Source organism: Orcinus orca, chromosome 10 (assembly GCF_937001465.1).
Source record: "Orcinus orca chromosome 10, mOrcOrc1.1, whole genome shotgun sequence".
NCBI lineage: Eukaryota > Metazoa > Chordata > Mammalia > Artiodactyla > Delphinidae > Orcinus > Orcinus orca.
Window position 1 is genome coordinate 67,473,498 of NC_064568.1, and position 20,212 is coordinate 67,493,709.

Below are 20,212 nucleotides of genomic sequence, written 5' to 3' on the forward strand. Positions count from 1 at the left end.
CCTCCCTCCCCTCACTTCGTGGTACAGGCAAGGGGTACGGGGCACACATGGGCGGGGGTCCCCCGAGGCCTGGCCTCTAACGGGGCCTGGTTTTCAGCCCTTTGTGATCCACGACATCGAGACATTGTGGCAGGCAGAGAAGGGCCTGGTGTGGAAGCAGCTGGTGAACGGTCTGCCCCCCTACAAGGAGATCAGCGTGCACGTCTTCTACCGCTGCCAGTGCACCACGGTGGAGACCGTGCGTGAGCTCACCGAGTTCGCCAAGAGCATCCCCAGCTTCAGCGACCTCTTCCTCAACGACCAGGTGACCCTTCTCAAGTATGGTGTGCACGAGGCCATCTTTGCCATGCTGGCCTCCATCGTCAATAAGGACGGGCTTCTGGTGGCCAACGGCACTGGTTTTGTCACCCGTGAGTTCCTGCGCAGCCTCCGAAAGCCCTTCAGTGACATCATCGAGCCCAAGTTCGAGTTTGCTGTCAAGTTCAATGCCCTGGAACTTGATGACAGTGACCTGGCTCTCTTCATCGCGGCTATCATTCTGTGCGGAGGTAAGTGAGGGAGGGGCAGTGGGTCAGCCCCGCACAGCCAGCCCTCCTGGGGGCTGGGCCCTCACTGCAGGGGCCGAGCCTAAGCTCTGACAGCAGGAGGAAGGGTCCATGTGATGATGGCAGTGGAACATGTAAGGCACTAACTGTGTGTGCAGGACCAGCTCCATCTAGTATAGATGGAGATGAGATAGAAAAAAGACTGAAAGGAAATGTACCAACATGTTGATGGGGGTTATTTCTGATAGTGGAGAAATTTTCTGTGTTTTACCTGCATTTTTCAAATTCCAGCACAATAAATATAGTAAGACTCACGCTGACAGTGGCATAGAGCTTGCTTCATGCCAGGCACTGTTCCAGTTCCTTTTCCTAGATTATAACTCTTTAATCCTCATAATGACTCTATGCCAGAGGCACTTCTGTTATCCCCATTTTGCAGATGAGGAAACTGAGGTCCAGAGAGGCTGAGTGACCTGCCCGTAGCCTCATTGCTAGTCTGTGGTAGAGAAGAGGTTTGAGTCCAGGCAGGGAGGCCCACTTTTCCCAGGGCCAAGTTGCCCACACCGGTGGAGTTAGGGGAGCTGCCCTGCCCTCCTGAGACCCCCTGTGTGCCTGCTGCCTCCCACACCCCTGCCCTCTGTCCCCACAGATCGGCCAGGCCTCATGAACGTGTCACAGGTAGAGGCCATCCAGGACACCATCCTGCGCGCCCTCGAGTTCCACCTGCAGGCCAACCACCCTGACGCCCAGTACCTCTTCCCCAAACTGCTGCAGAAGATGGCTGACCTGCGGCAGCTGGTCACCGAGCACGCCCAGATGATGCAGCGGATCAAGAAGACAGAGACCGAGACCTCGCTGCACCCCCTGCTCCAGGAGATCTACAAGGACATGTACTGAGGGCTTCTCTGTCGACCAGCCGCTGAGCACTGGGCCTGGTGGCCGAGGGGGAATCACACACAGTCGGCCCACCTCCCTCTCCTTTCCCCGGCTCCCTCCCTTCTCAGCTCCTCTGTCTTCTCTCATTTCTTTGTTCTTTTTCTTCCTTCCTCTCTCACCCTCCCTTTCTCTTTCCCCATCTCCGTGTCTGTCCCTCTTCCTCTTCCTGTGAGGCAGTTTGTGTTATTTCACCAGCAGCACAGAACAGCACCTCTGCTTCCCCACCACCACCACCACCACCCCCCCCACCCCCCCCCCCCGCACCCCGCAGCAGGAGGGGCCGGGCCTGCCCTCTGCACCAACAGTCCCCTTCTCCCGTCTTCAATCTTCACAGCAAAGGGCTCGAGCCATCCAAAGAAACACTAAGCTCTCTGGGCCTGGCTTCCCAGGGAAGGTAAGCAGGGCCAGGGCTGAGTGCAGAGCGGCCCCTGGTCACCGGGTCCCTGGCGGAGGATGCCTCCCCCAGCAGGCGGCCCGGCCGGGGCTTTAGCTTGGCTCCCAGCAGGCAGCACACACCTCAGCCCTGCTGAGCCGCCGCCCTTCCCTTCTTTTCACCGGTCTCGCAGGCCAGTGTCACTGATGGCCCCCGCGCTGGCCGCTGGGGGACACGCGCCCAGCCTGGATAGAGGTGGGGGTCCCTACACCCCCACTGACGAGGAGCGAGCTTAAAGAGAGGCGGAGGGAGGTAGGGGAGATGGCGAGCCGGAGACTTGCTTCTGAGCCCAGGCCTGGGGCGGGTCCCCCATCAGCACCCCACTCTGTCTGCCTCTCTGCAGCAGCCACCGACTCCTGCCTACAGGTGTCGGCACCGCGCTCCCCCAGGCAGCGCCAGGGCCTGGCCTCACAAGCGCCCCTCCTTTCTCTGGCCTCCCGGAGACACTGGCAGTGGCTCCAGCCCAGCTGAAACTCACTCCCCACACACACTCCCTCCAGCCCACACACCACAAGCACTGAAATCACTTTACCTGCAGGTTCCACACCTCTCACCCTCCCCTCCCTGAGGCAGGCGAGTGCCCAGAGGGGCCTGCAGGTGGACGGGCAGAGCTGTGCCCCTGTTCCCGAGGCTAGGCCAGATCCCTTGGTGGGCACGGGGTCCTGTGGACCCAGCCCAGCACCTGCTTACAGGGGAGGTACTGGGGATAAACTGATCCTTCTCGTTTGTGACACCCTCTGTCCCAACAACTCTGCTGCCCTCCCCTTTTCCTTGTATTTGGCCCAGCTGGTCACCTGGAACTCTCCCTGTACTGCCTCTGGTGACCAAGGACCTTGCTAGGCCCAGTCCCACTCGTGGCCCCGCCCCTCCCCCTCATCCCCATTGATAAGCACTCACCCCAGAGGAGGGGCAGAAGCACAGCTTGGAGCGCTGCCGTCAGAGCAGAGGACAGAGAGCCTACCCAGGCTGCTTCTCCAGGGAGGAAACAGGTCTGGAGGAGTGAGGGGCTGGCTGGTGTCTCTGAGAAAGGTGGCAGGACATGTGGGGTTAGAGCCCAGGCTTCCTGGGTCCTGTCTGGTCTTCCTTTTGGAGGGGCCTTTCCATGCCTGAGGATCACTCTCTACTGGCAAGATTCTCCCCTCCCCTCCCCTCCCCCGCCATGCACCCCATCCTCATCCCCCTCCCCAGTTCTGGTACTGAGGATACAGCTCTTCTCAGTGTCTGAACAATCTCTAAAATTGAAATGTATATTTTTGCTAGGAGCCCCAGCTTCCTGTGTTTTTAATATAAATAGTGTATACAGACTGATGGAACTTTAAATAAATGGGAATTAAATATTTAAGAGTTGATTTAAGCTAACTCAGCTTACAGTGTTTTTCCTGGGGGCTGATGAGACCCCTCCCTCTCTTCCACATCCAGTGCACAGAGGGGGAGACTTGGTCAGGCAAATGAGACTGTGGGGTGCTGGCCCGGGTGGCGGGGTCATTTCTGGCTTGTGGGGCTGCCCATTGTTCCCCCTCACCTCTTGCACTGCTCACCACTCCTCAGTCAGCAAGGTTTGTGGAGAACTGAGAAGATGCCATCCCACCCGGAGGGAGCATTTGGGGTGGGAGGGGGAGAAAGGATACACACCCTCTGAGAAGGGTGTGTGGAACCATGGCACAAACCAGGTTTGGGGGTGAGGGCGTCTGGGAGGGGCTAAGAAGGGCCTGGGAGGAGGCAAGTCCCCTTGGGCCTTGGGTGGTATGTGGGACTTGCACAGGTTTTTGGGGGGTTTTTGCCACGCCATGCGGGATCTTAGTTCCCCAACCGGGGATCGAACCCATTCCCCCTGGAGTGGAAGCACGGCATCTTAACCACTGGACCACCAGGGAAGTCCCTGGGACTTGCACAGTTTTACCCCACAAGACATCAGGGCTTTCCTCTCCTTAGCTGACACCCCAGTTTTCTCCTTTACTTACAGTGGTACCATCTCCACAGACAAATGAATCAAAAATTTAGACTAAAAAAGAAAGCAACCTTAAGAGTATTAGAAGATACTGTCTTTGTGATAATTCTGTAAAACTTCTGAAACTTAAAAAGGTTTATTATTAAAGGAAGAAATGGGATCCCAGGCTGGTAATATGCCTGAGGAGCCTGGAAGAAGCAGACGCAAAACCTTTCTGGAGGACAGACACAGGCAGTACAGAACTCCCACAAAATTACAAACATGAAAAGACAGCCTGCATGAAAATAAATAGAATAATGAGTGAAATTAGAGCCCCAGGACATCAAAAAGTATAGCTATTGATTATCATATAAGAGACAAATAAGTTTTATATTATTTAAAAATATAAAGATATGAAAATCATACTAAAGAAAGTTTGCTTTTTAAGGAAAAAAAAAAGACAAACATTTTAAAAGAAATACCTGGAATTTCCAGAAAAAAAATGAGTTAAAAAACAGACATAGCCAAAGAGATCATTTTTGCCCCTCAGAAAAGATCTGTAGAAATTATCCCCAAAATAACATAGGAAAACCAAGATAGAAAATGTGGAAAGGAAGAATAACAATACAAATTCTCATACACTGCAGAAGAGAGTAGAAGTTGATAAAATCAACTTGAAAATTCGGCAAAATCTTGTAAAGTTCAAATGCACCTGTGGAAGCTGTGAGGCATCACCCAGGTTCCACCCCTCAGAACCCAGGCACTGAGGTCCGTGGCTGCTGGGCTCACAGCTGAGTTCCTCTCAGGAAATTGCCTGCAGTGAAGGGGGCCGCCTTGCCCAGGATAAGCACACACCCTCCTCAGGAGCAGCCTATAGCCAACATGTGGGGACAAGCCAAGCCTCTTTGCCCCAATTTGAAACAACGTGAAGAATTGTCCAGCTCCAGAATTGGGGCTTCTGTCCTAGGTACATTGCAGTTTAACTTCTCTCTCTACCCAATCCTGCTTCCTACAATTTCTTACAGGTGTTGTTCTCAGGAGCACTCCCCAGTGAGTGTCCTGCAAGTAAACCTCTAAATCTATTTCCTGGAGAAGGCAACCTGACATAGTACCCTAGAGTGAAAGCCACCAAATTGCACTAAGACTCATACACATGTTCTTTACAGCAAGAGCAAAAACTTAGAAACAATAAAAATGTCCATCAACAGGAAAATGGATAAATTTGATATATTTATACAATGTTTAAGAAAAAAAAAACTAGAAGAGTGGGGGAGGGAAAAAACAACCTAGAAGAAACACATGGGGAAAATTATATATAATCTTGAAGTGGATAGACCTTTCAAAAATCTCTTGTACACACAGAAGTTTCTAAGTTTCATGCAGTATACAAAAAACTTAAGAGTCTATAAAATAGATAAAAGATCTTACTACATCACACTAAAAAAATTTCTTCCAGTGGGGGGAACACAAAAAAATTTAAATCAACCATGTTAAAAAAATGTGTGACATAATAAGACAAAGGCTAATTTCCTTAATATGTAAAGAGCACCTACCAATCAATGAGTAAAATGTCAACAACCCAAATGGGCAAAGGATATGAACAGGAAAAGAAATGCCTCTAAAACATGGAGAGATGCTTAATCTCATAGTAAGAGAAATGTAAATTAAAACTACAATGAGGGGGGAATTCCCTGGTGGCTCAGTGGTTAATAATCTGCCTGCCAATGCAGGGGACACAGGTTCGAGCTCTGGTCCGGGAAGATCCCACATGCTGTGGAGCAACAAAACCCGTGCGCCACAACTACTGAGCCTGTGCTCTAGAGCCCACGAGCTACAACTGCCACAACTACTGAGCCCCAGTGCTGCAACTACTGAAGCCCATGCAGCTAAAGCCCGTGCTCTGCAACAAGAGAAGCCACTGCAATAAGAAGCCCGTGCACCACAATGAAGAGTGGCCCCTGCTCGCCGCAATTAGAGAAAGCCCACGCACAGCAATGAAGACCCAACGCAGCCAAAAAAAAACAAACCTACAAGGGACTTCCTGACGGTCCAGTGATTAAGACTCCATGCTTCCACTGCAGGGGGTGCGGGTTTGATCCCTGGTCGGGGAATTAAGATCTCACGTGCCACAGCCAAAAAAATTAAATAAAACTACAATGAGATACTGTTGTTTTACATAACAAATTAACAAATACTAACAAGTTTGATTATATTGTGTTGGCAAGGGTGTGCAGACACAGGCACTCTCATACTGTTGGTGGGAGTATAATCGGGCACAGCCACCACAGAGGGCTGATTGGCAGCACCTATAAAAAAATTTTTTTTAATAATTTTGATCCAGGGCTTCCCTGGTGGCGCAGTGGTTAAGAATCCACCTGCCAATGCAGGGGACACAGGTTCGAGCCCTGGTCTGGGAAGATCCCACATGCTGCGGAGCAACTAAGCCCATGTGCCACAACTACTGAGCCTGCGCTCCAGAGCCCGCGAGCCACAAGTGCTGAGCCCCTGTGCCACAACTACTGAAGCCCGCACACCTAGAGCCCAAGCTCTGCAACAAGAGAAGCCACCGCAATGAGAAGCCCGTGCACCGCAACAGAGAGTAGCCGCTGCTCACTGCAACTAGAGACAGCCCGCGTGCAGCAACAAAGACCCAACACAGCCAAAAATAAAATAAATAAATTTTAAAAATAAATAAAAAATAATTTTGATCCAGCAAAAGTTAAGGAAATAACAAAGATGTCCAAGACAATTCGTTTCCCAAACTAGTGTCTCAATTTACTGATAAATATAGGAAGTTGATTAAATTCAATTTAAAAATCTCTCCTTTAACTTTTAAGTGAATTCCTCTTATTTCGTCTTTTTAACTTTCCCAACTTACCTCCCACATGGGGCACTGCAGTCTAGTGGAGAGTACATGGGCTTTGGAGGATTAAGATAGGAATTGAGGGGGTGTTAGGAAGGGCTCTTAGAGCTCACAGTCCCCCCTTCTCCTCACTCCCCATCGTCAATGGGCCCAGTCCAATTGTTCTCCACGATGCAAGCTACAAATCCAACAGCCATTTATGCTGCCCAGGAGAGGCTCTGACTGGCTGATATGCTCTCATCTAATCTGGAGTTTCCTCATTAGACAGAGCCTCAGACAAGCCCCCTCCTGGCCACCTCTTATGGTGGCCCTTGCTGAGGCCCTTAAAGTCCTTAAACCATCCCCCCAGTTTCCTCCAGTAATCATCTAGGGATCCCTTAAGGCCTTCATGCCCCACCCCACCCACATTCTGTAGCCTGGACAGGGCATTTGGAGCCCCCAGCCTCCTAGCCTTCCAGCCATCCTGCTTCACCGTCCATCCCTCCTCCTGCAGGCAGGGGGCCATGAGGAGAGGTGGGCCTGCCTGCGCAGCCCCTCCTCCCTTTGGCCCTGCCCGGAGAGAGAGGGATAAAGGAGCACCAGAGCAGCCCTGCCTGATTCTCATTAGGGGCCGCAGCTGGGATGGACCCTGCGGAGCCGGATGGCAGCAGCCGAGGTGGAGCGAGCAGGACCCGCTCCCAGCGACCACACAGGTAGGGGCCTGGGTTTTGGGAGAACACAGGGGAAGTGGGAGAAAATTCTTTGGGGTTCTGTCTGTCCACTGAAAGCTCAGTCTTTAAGAATTTGGGGTGCATCAGGTGGGAAAAGGGGCTTCCTAGCCCCCAACCCAACGCTGGAAGTGTCTGGAGACTATCTCTCACCCCTCACAGTTCAGAGGAGGAAACTGAGGCCAGACAGGGGATAAGTCAGGGCTAGCTCAGGGTCTGACCATTTAGGGCAGAGATTCCCCATTTGCCTTTTTTCTCTTCCACTCAACAAATGTTTCTCTGCCCAGAAATACTATACAGCTCCCTGCAGTGGGATCTGGCCCTCTGGTTATCTTTGTAGCCCCAGTATGTAGCCTGGTGCCAGGTGTTCATAAGTGTGTGAATGGAAACACTTCAGGTTGAACATTACACCATTAGAGAGTCATTCTTTGGGGTATGCTAGCTCACTAGGCCTTCCATCAGGCATTCATACCTTAGCACAGATTCATTTTGCCAACAGATGGAAGAGATGAGTTCCCCAGAGAGAACTGAATCTTGGGTAAAGGAGGGATCATTGTAGACCTTAGGGTCTCAGTGTGAAATGGTTTCCCCAAGCTGGGAAGAAAGGCAATCTGGAAGCAAGAGGAAGGCAAAAAAAGAAGATGGACATTTACTAAAGGAGATTTTCAGTTGTTCCTGGTCCTGCCCAAAGCTCAAGAAGGAAGGTGGGGCTTCCCTGGTGGCGCAGTGGTTAAAAGTCCGCCTGCCGATGCAGGGGACGCAGGTTCGTGCCCCAGTCCGGGAAGATCCCACATGCCGCAGAGCGGCTGGGCCCGTGAGCCATGGCCGCTGAGCCTGCGCGTCCGGAGCCTGTGCTCCGCAATGGGAGAGGCCACAACAGTGAGAGGCCCGCGTACCGCAAAAAAAAAAAAAAAAAAAAAAAAAAAGAAGGAAGGTGGCATGCTAGACTAAGTTTGGCCCTCAGGTTTTAAGAATCTTGGTCAGGGGGCTCACTTGGCAGGTTCCACCTCCCCCTCACTGTACCCAGCCCCACCTTCCTCATCCCTGCTCTTCTCTGCACACCCTGTGTTCACCCAACAGGCCAGTCCTGATCACTGCGCAGGGGTCCACTGCTCTGGCCTCCCAGCCACCCAGCTGCTTTTGCTGCCTCCCCAGGCCTGGATTACCGGTGACTTCTGGCTGTTCTGTCCCCAACCCTTGGCCTCAGAATTTGGCTTGAGAAATTCCCCAAGTCCAGCAGCCCTCACCCCTGACAAGTCAATCTTGGTTAACTAGAGAAGTATTGTGCTGAGTGAGGACACCTGGGTTATAGTGCTAACTCTTGTTCCGAGTCCCAGGCCAGTTACTTGACCTCTCTGAGCCTCAGATATTGAAAACAAAAGATGACTCCTGACTTTTAAGGCTTGTTTTGAGGATTAAATGAACTAATTTGCCAGTACCCCAAACAAAATGTGTTTTATTGGTATGTTAAGGCTGTGTGGGTGGAGGGCAGGACTTATCAGAGCATTTAATATGTTCATGTATGGTAAGCAATATACAACATGACTCTAAAAAAATATAGAAGGAGGAGTTTCTCAAATCAATTTGATCACAAAGCCCCTAGCTCCTGTTACTGTGGCTCGTCTGATGGTCTAAGAGCACCTCTGGACATGCTGGGAGAGCTCTGTTGCTGGATCTCTCAGCTTGTGAAGGAGCTAGTATGGTGGCCTCTTAGGCAGTCCTGGAGGTCAGCTTCATTGGTGGTCTTTAGGGAAAGCAAAGCTTTGGGGACTGGGGACAGGAGGCTTTCAAGCCCTCCTTTGAGGGCCACTGGCTCCTCCCCTAGGGGGTGAGAGGCTCCTCCTCTCAGGTCACCCACCCTTTCTCCAGTGACTGTCATTTCCACCTCGCCCCTCACCCCAACCTCCATCCACCTTCTATCCTCCCTAACTTTGGCTGTCACCACTGATCTGGTCCCTCCCCCACTGCAGCCTCTTCCTGTCTACTCCTCATGTTATAATTAGGAGCAGAAACATACCAGGCCAGGCATCTTCTATAAACCTAAAAGAAATTTGAAAAAACATGTGTCCCCTCCACACTCCAAGTTATCTAATGGTATTCATCATAACGTAAATTGTTGCAAAGGTTAAATTTCTAATGTATTCTAAATAGTCCCACTTTAATACAATTATTCTTTTTTAATTCCAAAAGAGAGTTTTAAAAGATGTTTTTAGAGTAGTTACATCACTAAATCAAATGCTTTTTACCGTTTCTGAATCTTTCTTCAAGACTGGCACTTCAGGCAAGATTTTGAGGGATGTGTTCAAAGCTCTCAGCTTTGAACACAAAGCTCACAAGAACTTGCCCTCAATCTTCCTGCAGGAGTCTCTCAATTTTTCCAAGTCAGGCAGTGAGAATGATTGAAAGTCACCATGGGGTACTGGGCTGGGGCTGGCTGTAGCTCTGTGCAGAATTTCAGTCGAAGGTATTTCGGGCTATTTGCTTTGGGACCTGCCAATGAACTTGCTGTGTGGGCAGCTGAGCAGCAATGGCAGGTGAGCAGGGTGGATTTGATTAAGTACATTATTCTTTTCATGCATCCAGTGGCATCTAAATACCAGAGAGATTTAACATATACTGTCATCCATTTAAAAGTATATAAAAGCAGGCTCTTTACAGTTTTACATAACTCCTTTTCTCCTTGAATACCTATTCTACTTCTCCCACAGAATTTTACCAATACAAATATTTTTCTTCTCAGAAGTCTTTCACTGATCACGATATTATCTGTTCCTGCAGCAAAAATATTTGTGAAACAGAAATATGACTTTTTTCTAGATTTAGTTATTAGTAGTACTCAACTGATCAAAAGAAATAAATTACACACTTTTTTTTTTTTTTTGTCCATGCCATAGGCTTGCAGGATCTTATTTCCCTCACCAGGGATCGAACCCAGGCCCTGGCAGTGAAAGTGCTGAGTCCCAAACACTAGATTGCCAGGGAACTCCCTACACACTTTAACAGTTAATTACTAAATAACAAAATTTTCATTACAAAATTTAGATGAGATTGTTGCTTCCCCCCCACCAAAAAAAGCTCATGTATCCATGGATAAACATTACTTATTGCTAGAATAAGACCGGATTCAAGATCAGTTTCTTTTTTTGGGGGGAGAGGGTTGTCTGTTATTCAATTTTATTTTTAAAAATTTTTATTGGGGTATAACTGATTTACAATGTTGTGTTATCAACATCAATTTCTATTTCTTTTTTTTTTTTTTTTTTTTGCGGTACACGGGCCTCTCACTGTTGTGGCCTCTCCCGTTGCGGAGCACAGGCTCTGGACGCGCAGGCTCAGCAGTCATGGCTCACGGGCCCAGCCACTCCGCGGCATGTGGGATCTTCCCGGACTGGGGCAAGAACCCGTGTCCCCTGCATTAGCAGGCGGACTCTCAACCACTGCGCCACCAGGGAATTAATATTTATGAATGGAAGCACTGAGAAATCTTGTTCACATAAATAAGCAAATGGAAATGAAAGGTTATTTGTTATATCAGGGGCACTCAATTCTTTGAATTTCTTCTGAATTAAACCAAAAATGACGTAGTGGTTTGAATTAAAATCAAAAGTTACCGTTTAATGATCTTATATTACCTTCCTGGCCCTCACAACAGCTTCCATAAAAATAACATAATAACAACTACAGTTATTATAAGTATTATATTATGTAATAATATAATAATAGTCATTGTAATAAGGACCATGTGCCTGACGATCTGGTACCTTCACCAACAAGACTGGGTGCCTGTCACCCATCCTGCCCTTCCTCCACCTGCTTCTCTGCCAGGGCCTCTCTTGGAAATTCTCTGGAGAATGGTGGGGGCCACTCTATGGCAGACCTCCAGCATCAGCTGGCAGTCTGTGTTCTCTTGGGACAAGAGTCTGGCCTCTGTCCCCGTCCCTGCTGCCCTGGCCACTTCACATGTGGGCTTATTCCCACTCCTGGCAAGGAAGCACACGACAAGAGCAGAGGTCCCCAGAGCCCTGGCTCAGGCCTGGACACATAGTAGATTCTCAATAAATGTTGGCCCAACTTGGCCTCCTCCCACCCTTCCCACCTCACAGGCTGACCCTCAAATGTCCTTGTAGTAGTGGTGACGATGATGATGATAATGATGACAGCAGAGTGATAAGAACAGCTAATATTTATTGAGGGCTTGCTATGTGCCAGGTATAGTTGGCCATGTGTATCTGTGGGTTCCATTTCCGTGGATTAAACCAACCGTAGATCGAAAATATTTGGGAAGAAAATCCCAGAAAGTTCCAAAAAGCAAAACTTGAATTTGCTGTGTACCAGCAAATATTTACATAGTATTTACATTGTATTAGGTGTTATAAGTGTCTAGAGATAATTTAAAGTATACAGGAGCATATGCATAGGTTATATGCAAATACTATGCCATTTTATTTTTTTTTAATTTGCGGTACGCGGGCCTCTCACTGTTGTGGCCTCTCTCGTTGCGAAGCACAGGCTCCGGACGCACAGGCTCAGCGGCCATGGCTCATGGGCCTAGCCGCTCTGTGGCATGTGGGATCTTCCTGGACTGGGGCACGAACCCGGTTGAGGTTGAGGCGGACTCTCAACCACTGTGCCACTAGGGAAGCCCCTTTTTTAAAATTTTTATTTATTTATTTTTATTTTTTCTATTTCTTGGCTGGGCCACGTGGCATTCGGGATCTTAGTTCTCCGACCAGAGATTGAACCTGTGCCCCCTGCAGTGGAAGCACGGTGTCTTAAACAGTGGACCACCAGGGAAGTCCCTATGCCATTTTATATAAGGGACTCGAGCATCCACGGATTTTGGTGTCCATGGAGGTTCTGGAACTAACCTCGCACGGATACCAAGGGATAACTATACTTTACATACAATATCTCATTGACGTTTTATATCATCCCCTGAATTAAGTACTGATAACTTACAAATGAAGAAACTGAGGCATGGAAAGTTTGTCCAAGCTCATACAACCAAGAAGTAGTGGTACCAGGAAGAACTGCCTATATAATTTGTGGGACCCAGCACAAAAAGAAAATCAGCGTCCCTTGTTCAAAAATTTAATCATTTCAAGACAGCAATGGCAGAACATTGAAGCAAGCATGGGGCCCCTGCGTGACTACACAGGTCTGTGCCCATAGAGCAGGCCCTGGTTCCGGAATCTGAACCCAGAATTCTGAATCCAGAGCCCACCAGACTCTGTGCTTGGAGAAAGTAATAGGAATCACTATGATTTACTGAGCTCCTGCTATGTGCATTGTGCGAAATCTAAAAAAACCTTCACAACAACCCTGAGGTAACAGGAGGCATTGTTACCCTCATGTTTAAGCGGGAGGAAACCAAGCTTTAGGGAAATTGAATTACCACCCAGGGTTATCAAGCGGAGTCAGGATTTGAACACAGGACCAAACCTGAAGCCTGAGTCTTCATGTCACACAGCGTCTTTCTAGAAGGATCACAAAGGCAGGAACTAAAATGGGGCTGGGCATGACTCAAATGATCTCTTAGGAACTTTGACCAAGGGGCCTGTCACTGGGGGTCCAGCCGCTGCTTCGCTCAGGACCGGAAGGCATCCCAGGTCTGCAGATATTTCCAGCGAGGCTTCTGCTTCCACGGAGATGGATGCAGGTAAGTGCCTCTTCTCCTCAAGTGGGGAGCGGGCTGGGAGACTCGGGAGGGAGGAATCATTCTTCATGGACCATGCATCTTCCCAGAGCCCCTCTGCCCTCAGCTCCAAGTACTAGGCTGAGCTAGCTCTGAGCCGTGAAGGAGCTATCCCTTTCTCCTTACCCTTCTCTTCCTCACGACAGCTACCGGCACCTGCAGCCTCCCTGCCACCTGCAGCCTCCCCACCACCTTGAGCGGTGCCGCCGCCATTCGGAGCCACACATCACCCTGTCAGGCCCCCCGCAGGGACTGACCCGCAGGGGCTCCGAGCCCTCCTACCTGCCCTCTGTGACTGCCGGATGGGGTTGGGCCGGGGCCTACCAGGGCATGGAGCCTGGCCTGGAGGAGTTGTTCAGCAAGGCTGAGGACATTGGTGGCAGCTCCTGGAAGTCCCTGTCCCTAGCATGTGAGTCATCAGGGGTACTGCAGGTGGGCACAACTGAGATCTGAGACCAGGGTCCCTGCTCTGTCTCTGAGCAAGGTTTATATTTCCTTCCGCCCCCTCCCTCCTCAATATTCCCAGCCAGAGGGAAATTTTCCTCTGGCTCTGTTGCTCTCTGTGTTCTAGAAGCAGAATACCATGGTGCCTGTGGAGTCAAACCACCTAGTTTCAAATGCTGGCTCCACCACTTAGGAACTGTGTGACCTTGAACAAGTCACTTAACCTCTCTGAGTCTCAACTGCCTCATCTGCTAAAGGGCACTGATAATAGCACCTACTCACAGGGTCTTGATGAGTTCGTATATGTGATGTGCATAGCACAGTACCTGGCACAGAGTAAACACTAAATACTAGTAGTTATTTTTAAAATTATTGCTCTAATTCAGTGCTGTCCAACAGAAATATGTTACATATGGAATTTTTTTCCTTAACATCTTTATTGGAGTATAATCGCTTTACAATGGTGTGTTAGTTTCTGCTGTATAACAAAGTGAATCAACTATACATAAACATATATCCCCATACCTCCTCCCTCTTGTGTCTCCCTCCCACCCTCCCTATCCCACCCCTCTAGGTGGACACAAAGCACCAAGCTGATCTCCCTGTGCTATGTGGCTGCTTCCCACTAGCTATCTGTTTTACATTTGGTAGTGTATATATGTCCATGCCACTCTCTCACTTTGTCCCAGCTTACCCTTCCCCCTCCCCGTGTCCTCAAGTCCATTCTCTATGTCTGCGTCTTCATTCCTGTCCTGCCCCTAGGTTCTTCAGAACCATTTTTTTTTTTAGATTCCATATAACATATGGAATTTTTTGTATCAGCTTTATTGAGATATAATTCACAAACCAAAAAATTCACCAACTTAAAGTGTACGATTCAATGTAATACAGTATATTCAGAGTAGTACAAACATTAGCACTGTTTTTTTAAATTAATTTTTATTGGAGTAGAGTTGATTTGGAACGTTGTGTTAGTTTCTGTTGTACAGCAAAGTGAATCAGTTATACATATATCCATGCTCTTTTAGATTCTTTTCCCATATAGGTAGTTACAGAGTACTGAGTAGAGTTCCCTGTGCTGTACAGTAGGTTCTTATTAGTAGTACTATTTAATTCTAGAAGATTTTCATTACCCCAAAAAGAAGCCCATTAGCAATCACTCTCCATCCACAACCCCTCCCAGCCATTGGTAAACACGAATCTATTTTCTGGCTCTGTGGATTTGCCTCTTCTGGACATTTCATATAAATGGAATCATACAATATATGGCCTTTTTGTGTCTGGCTTCTTTTATTTAGTATAATATTTTCTAGATTTATTCATGTTGCAGCATATAGAAGTACTTCATTTCCTTTTATGGCCAAATAATATCCCAGGATATGGATATATACCACATTTTGTTTTATTCATTCACCAGTTGATGGATACTTGGGTTGTTTTTGCTTTCTGGCTATTATGAATAATGTTGCTATGAGCACTTATGTACAAATTTTTGTGCGGATGTATATTTCCATTTCTCTTGGGTATATACCTAGGAGTGGAGTTACTGGATCATATGTTAACCCTATGTTTAATATTTTGAGGAACCACCAAACTGTTTTCCAAAGTGGTTGCACCATTTTACAATTCACGCATGTAAATAAAATTTTTCTAGCAGCCTCATTTTAAAAAAAGGAAAAAGAAGTGAAATTAATTTTAATATTTAACCCAGTATATCAAAAATTACATATCCAATATCATTTCAATATGTAATTAATATAAAAAGTTAATAATGAAACATTTTAGAGATTTTTGGTATTCAGCTTCAAAATCTCATGTGTATTTTACACTATGACACATCTGAATTCAGACTAGCTCCATTCCAGGTGCTTGATAGCCACATGTGGCAGGTGGCTATCATATTGAATAGCACAGGTCTAAACAGTTGTGTTAGAGACATAATTCTGAGTAGACTCTGAACTACTGGTGGACAGAACTTTACACACCCTCAGGGCCTTGCATGCAGCAGACGCTTAGGAGATACCACATGAATGAGTAAATGAATGAATGGATCCAGTTTTCCCCAACAGCTGCTGATGGTGATCACAGCTACTTCCCGAAGTCTCAGCCTATGTCAGACCCTGTCCAGGAGCTCCTGGCCCCACTTCAAAGCCTGGACCTTGAGGTGCAGCAGGTAGTGGAGGGGGAGGGGAAGAGGATGCCATGCTGGACCTCTGGGATGCCCATACCTGCTGGAGGAGGGCTCTGTGTTCCCTGGGGCCGTATTTGGGGTGACAGTGTGTGTGTGTGGGGGGCAGGGTGGGGGCTGAAGGGAGGATGTGCTCTGACCCTGCCTGTGGCTGCAGAGGGTGCAGGACAGTCGGGACATCGTGTGTGGCATCTGCATGGACAAGGTGTGGGACAAGCCAGAGGCCAAGCGGATTTTTGGCATCCTGCCCAACTGCAGCCACCCCCACTGCCTGGGCTGCCTGCGTACCTGGCGGAAGAGCCGAGGGGACTTCCCGCTGGGTGTCATCAAGTCAGTGTCATGGAGGGGCCAGCAGGGAGGGAGGGAAAGGTCCCACAGAGGGGTGGGCTCAGAGACAGGCCGATGGACTTGTGACTACTCCTCTCCCACCTCCCACCCCATCCCACCTCGCAGGGCCTGTCCCCAGTGCCGTGTCCCTTCCAGCTACATCATTCCCTGCAAATTCTGGGTGAGCAAGGGGCCTAAGAAGGAACAACTCATCAGGAACTTCAAGGCTCGGACCAGGTGATTCTGGCAGGGGGAGCATGACTCAGGTTAGGAAAGAGGGGAAGCAGTCCCTGATCTATACCCTCTCAGCCGTGGTTCCCAGCATGGCATCCCCCAAATCCTGGAAGTGCAGAGTGACCAAGACAGCAGGTGAGAGTGTGAGCTATTTCCACTATTTCAGAAAGCCCAGTGAATAATAGTGAGTGACTGAGACAGTCAAGGCCAAGTTTCTCTTCTAGCCTGGCTCAGGATCCACACAGGGAAACTCTGGTTCTCTCAGCATGATGGGAAGCCCTGCTTGGCTTTTATTTCTGATTTTTTTTTTAAAGCAAGAAAGTATAGGAATTCCTCAGCAGTCCAGTGGTTAGGACCTGGCACACTCACTGATGGGGCCCCAGGTTCTATCCCTGGTCGGGGAACTAAGATCCCACAAGCCACCATGGAAGTAGAGACTCTTACTGTTACCATGCTGTAGAAGGAGAAAGTGAGGCAAGGTCTATGGGGCTTAAGTAAGGAAGTGGGTTTGAACCCAGACATTCTGACTCCTAGCATGGACTAGAAGGAACCATGGGGAGGATATTGACTTGAGAGGAGGAAGGGCCATACCTGGGTAGCCAATTGACCATGAGGTTGAAAGGAAATTGTAAGATGATTAATGTTTCCAGATGGACGGCCACAGGACTGGTACTATCACATGAGAGCTGAGTGAGGGAGACTGATGGAGAATCTGGTCAGGTTGAGTGGGGTGGTTTTGGATGCTATCTGGATGGAGGGGTTCCTAATGCTAGGTTTGGTCAAATGGTAGGAAGAGGAAGAGGGACAGTCATTTTAGAGGGGTTCCCAGGCTTCCAGCTTGGTGGTCAGCGGGATCCTCCATTCACGCTGGGACTGCAGGAAGTGGGAAAGACTCAACTGCATTGGAGTCAAGCAGAGAGGTGATGATGCAGGAAAAAGGAAAAAGGCTATAAATATGCGCTTTATCTTTTTCTCCCTCTCATCCATCTTTCTGTGCAAGAAAAAGCTGTTCCTACTTAAGCAGATCACAAGTTGCCCACAAGCCCTTCCTGTATCTGACCTTTCACAGAATGAAATTTGAAATCTCAGAAGTGGGAAACTTCTTAATCAATTTCATTAGCTAGCAGTTACCAAATCATAAGACCACCCCTCAGAAGAGGGCATTGTTCTAACCTGGTTACAGAGACACATTGTAGGGTTAACTGCTCTCCCTCCTCCTTTGGTGGTATTACTGAAACTTAGTTCAAAGAAGGAAAGGAGATTCCCAGGGTCACTGCTGTCCCAAACAGACTTTGTGGGAATTAAGAGAAAGGTACCACTTAAGACACTTTACTGCCATCTGCTGGGAAATAATTGTAATAAATATAACATCTACACTTGTCTGTGTGACCCTAGAGGTGCCAGGATAGATGTGGTGGTGCCTTTGTGCTGTGTATAACCTACCCAACATTACATGTCGGCCTTGAGTGCCCCTTGTTCCTGGGGCAACTGGGCTTGAAGGTGATGGTCTTCTATCCTGCTGCCCTCTCATAGCCAGATTCGATGCCGGTTCTTCATGCGGGGGAATGGCCGCTGCCCCTTCAAGTCGGACTGCATTTACCTGCACCAGCTCCCAGATAAGGCCCCGACTTCTGATCCTCCCTGGCCCGGGAGTATGCAGCTGGCCTCTGTGAGTGAGGTGGTAACAGCAGGGATAAGGGGTCGGGGAGGCTGCTGGCCATGGTTTATAATAAATGTCTGTGATAAATGTAAAACCTATGTATGATGTCTGTGACATTAATGGTGCCTGCTTAGATGTGGTACCTTTGTGCTATGTACAACCTGCCTAACCTTATGTGTCAGCCTTGATTCCCCTGTACCACATACAACTGGGGTCGAAGCTGAGGGGTTTTCACTGATTTCTTTTTCTACTCTCAGGTGGTGGGCAAAACAGCGTTCCTAGGGGGCACCGAGCCAGAGGAGGAAGTGTTCTTCATGGACTGTGCCCTGACCATGGCCTTCTGGGGTTCAGAACTCCTCCTGGACCCCAACAGTTCTTACCACTGCCTCCTGTAACCAGGATCAACCTGTGGGGGGAGGAGGCTGAGGGACAGGGGTTGCCAGGTGGTAGGTCTTTTCCCTTTGGAGCTTGGTGGGGGATGAAAGTAGCAAGTGCCCCACACCCATGAACTGCAGCAGTGACACAGCTGGGGAACATGGGGAGGGGGGATGGCTCTCGGGAAAGAGGAAGGGTTCTCACCCTCTTGCCAGGGACTTGGTTTTTAACTTTACTCTTTTGTAGAAGGATTCTGAAAGAAAACCAATAAAGTGCACCTAAGCCATCACTGCTGGTGTCTGAAGAGTGTCTGCTTATAGCCCAGGTGCACCCTCACCCCTACCCCCACCAAGGGTTTCTTCTGCATTTAATCTGTTGCAATATCACCTGTCACTTAGCCGTTGGAAAACTTCACTTTATGCTCATAAGAGAATGAGAACAGAAAGGGCAAATAATGTAGTTATCATAAAAATAGTAATGTCAGAGATCCCGTGAAAGGGTCTCAAGGATTCCCCCTTGGAATCCTCGTGGATTCCAAGTGTGGTTCAAGAACCACACTTGGAAGTTTTCTCCCTATTCTCCTCCCCATTGGCTAGAATGCAGACCCTGGTGGGCATGAACCAGAGCCACCACGATAAGGCTGGAGTTGAGGATGGGCAGGGCATTGAAGGCTGTTTAGCATTCTTGGCCCCGCCCACTACTTATCAGGGCCTCCACCCCTTTGCCCCCAACATCATTTGGTCATTTGAAGACCAAAACCATCTCCTATGAAGTTAGAACTGATAAACTGAGATAGAGGTTCCTGGAAGAAACTTATTTCCCACTCTTTTGCCCTTTGCAAAGCAGGCACTATCTAAGACAGAGGTCCCCACCCCCCGGGCCACGGACCGACACCAGTCCGTGGCCTGTTAGGAACCAGGCCGCGGAGCAGGAGGTGAGCGGTGAGCGGAAGATTCATCTGTGTTTACAGCCGCTCCCCATGGCTCACATTACCGCCTGAGCTCCGCCTCCTGTCAGATCAGCGGTGGCATTAGATTCTCAGCGGGGCTCGAACCCTACTGTGAACTGCGCATGCGAGGGATCTAGGTTGCGCGCTCCTTATGAGACTCTAATGCCTGGTGATCTGAGGTGGAGCTGAGGCGGTGATGCTAGCACTGGGGAGCAGCTGAAAATACAGATTATCAATAGCAGAGGGGTTTGACTGCACAGAGACCATAATAAATCAACTGCTTGCAGACTCATATCAAAACTCTATCAGTGAGTGGCAAGTGACGATGAAGCCGCACCTAATGGAGTAGACTGGACATAAGCAACACACTTCGGGTGTCACTGTTTCCCGTCACCCCCAGATGGGACCATCTAGTTGCAGGAAAACAAGCTCAGGGCTCCCACTGATTCTGCATTATGGTGAGTTGTATCATTGTTTCATTATATATTACAGTGTAATAATAATAGAAATAAAGTGCACAATAAATGTAATGCGCTTGAGTCATCCCCAAACCATCCACCCCACCCCCACCCCCATCCTTAGAAAAATTGTCTTCTGTGAAACCGGTCCCTGGTGACAAAAATTTTGGGGACCACTGATTTAAGAAATACTCCGTAGTCTTTTCCAACAGCTCTCTTAAAATCTTTTTTTTTTTTTTGCAGTATGCGGACCTCTCACCGTTGTGGCCTCTCCTGTTGCGGAGCACAGGCTCCAGACGTGCAGGCTCAGTGGCCATGGCTCACGGGCCTAGCCACTCTGTGGCATATGGGATCTTCCTGGACTGGGGCACGAACCCGTGTCCCCTGCATCGGCAGGCGGACTCTCAACCACTGCACCACCAGGGAAGCCCTTAAAATCATTTTTAAAAAATTTTATTTTATTTTTTGGCT

The 20,212-nt window shown here is 48.7% G+C and overlaps 2 protein-coding genes across 9 annotated transcripts in view; both read left to right on the forward strand.

Annotated features, from left to right (window-relative positions):
- PPARD (peroxisome proliferator activated receptor delta) overlaps positions 1–3,273 on the forward strand; it is a 77,016-nt gene extending 73,743 nt beyond the window's left edge. For 5 of the 6 annotated variants that reach the window (XM_004267688.4, XM_033424185.2, XM_033424186.2 and 2 more), the window contains 2 exons: positions 98–548; positions 1,195–3,273. In XM_004267688.4, the coding sequence (XP_004267736.1) occupies positions 98–548; positions 1,195–1,442 (699 nt within the window). In that variant the 3' untranslated portion in view covers positions 1,443–3,273. Of the gene's footprint in view, positions 1–97; positions 557–1,194 lie in introns of those variants that run through there. The other variant, XM_049715992.1, reaches the window with a different exon arrangement.
- A 127-nt stretch (positions 3,274–3,400) lies between these two features.
- On the forward strand, positions 3,401–19,987 carry LOC117200624 (probable E3 ubiquitin-protein ligase makorin-1). Of its 3 annotated transcripts, XM_049715998.1 has the most exons (7): positions 3,401–7,396; positions 12,951–13,070; positions 13,253–13,515; positions 15,620–16,068; positions 16,192–16,302; positions 17,833–17,968; positions 18,217–19,986. In XM_049715998.1, the coding sequence occupies exons 1-5, from the start codon at positions 7,326–7,328 to the stop codon at positions 16,261–16,263; spliced, it is 975 nt and encodes a 324-aa protein (XP_049571955.1). In that variant the 5' UTR covers positions 3,401–7,325; the 3' UTR covers positions 16,264–16,302; positions 17,833–17,968; positions 18,217–19,986. The 3 variants fall into 3 exon arrangements, with proteins under 3 accessions (XP_049571955.1, XP_033280071.2, XP_049571956.1); XM_033424180.2 differs by having other exon boundaries at positions 15,620–16,302; positions 18,217–19,987; XM_049715999.1 differs by lacking the exon at positions 3,401–7,396 and having other exon boundaries at positions 8,322–13,070; positions 13,253–16,068; positions 18,217–19,987.
- Positions 19,988–20,212: the final 225 nt, after the last annotated feature.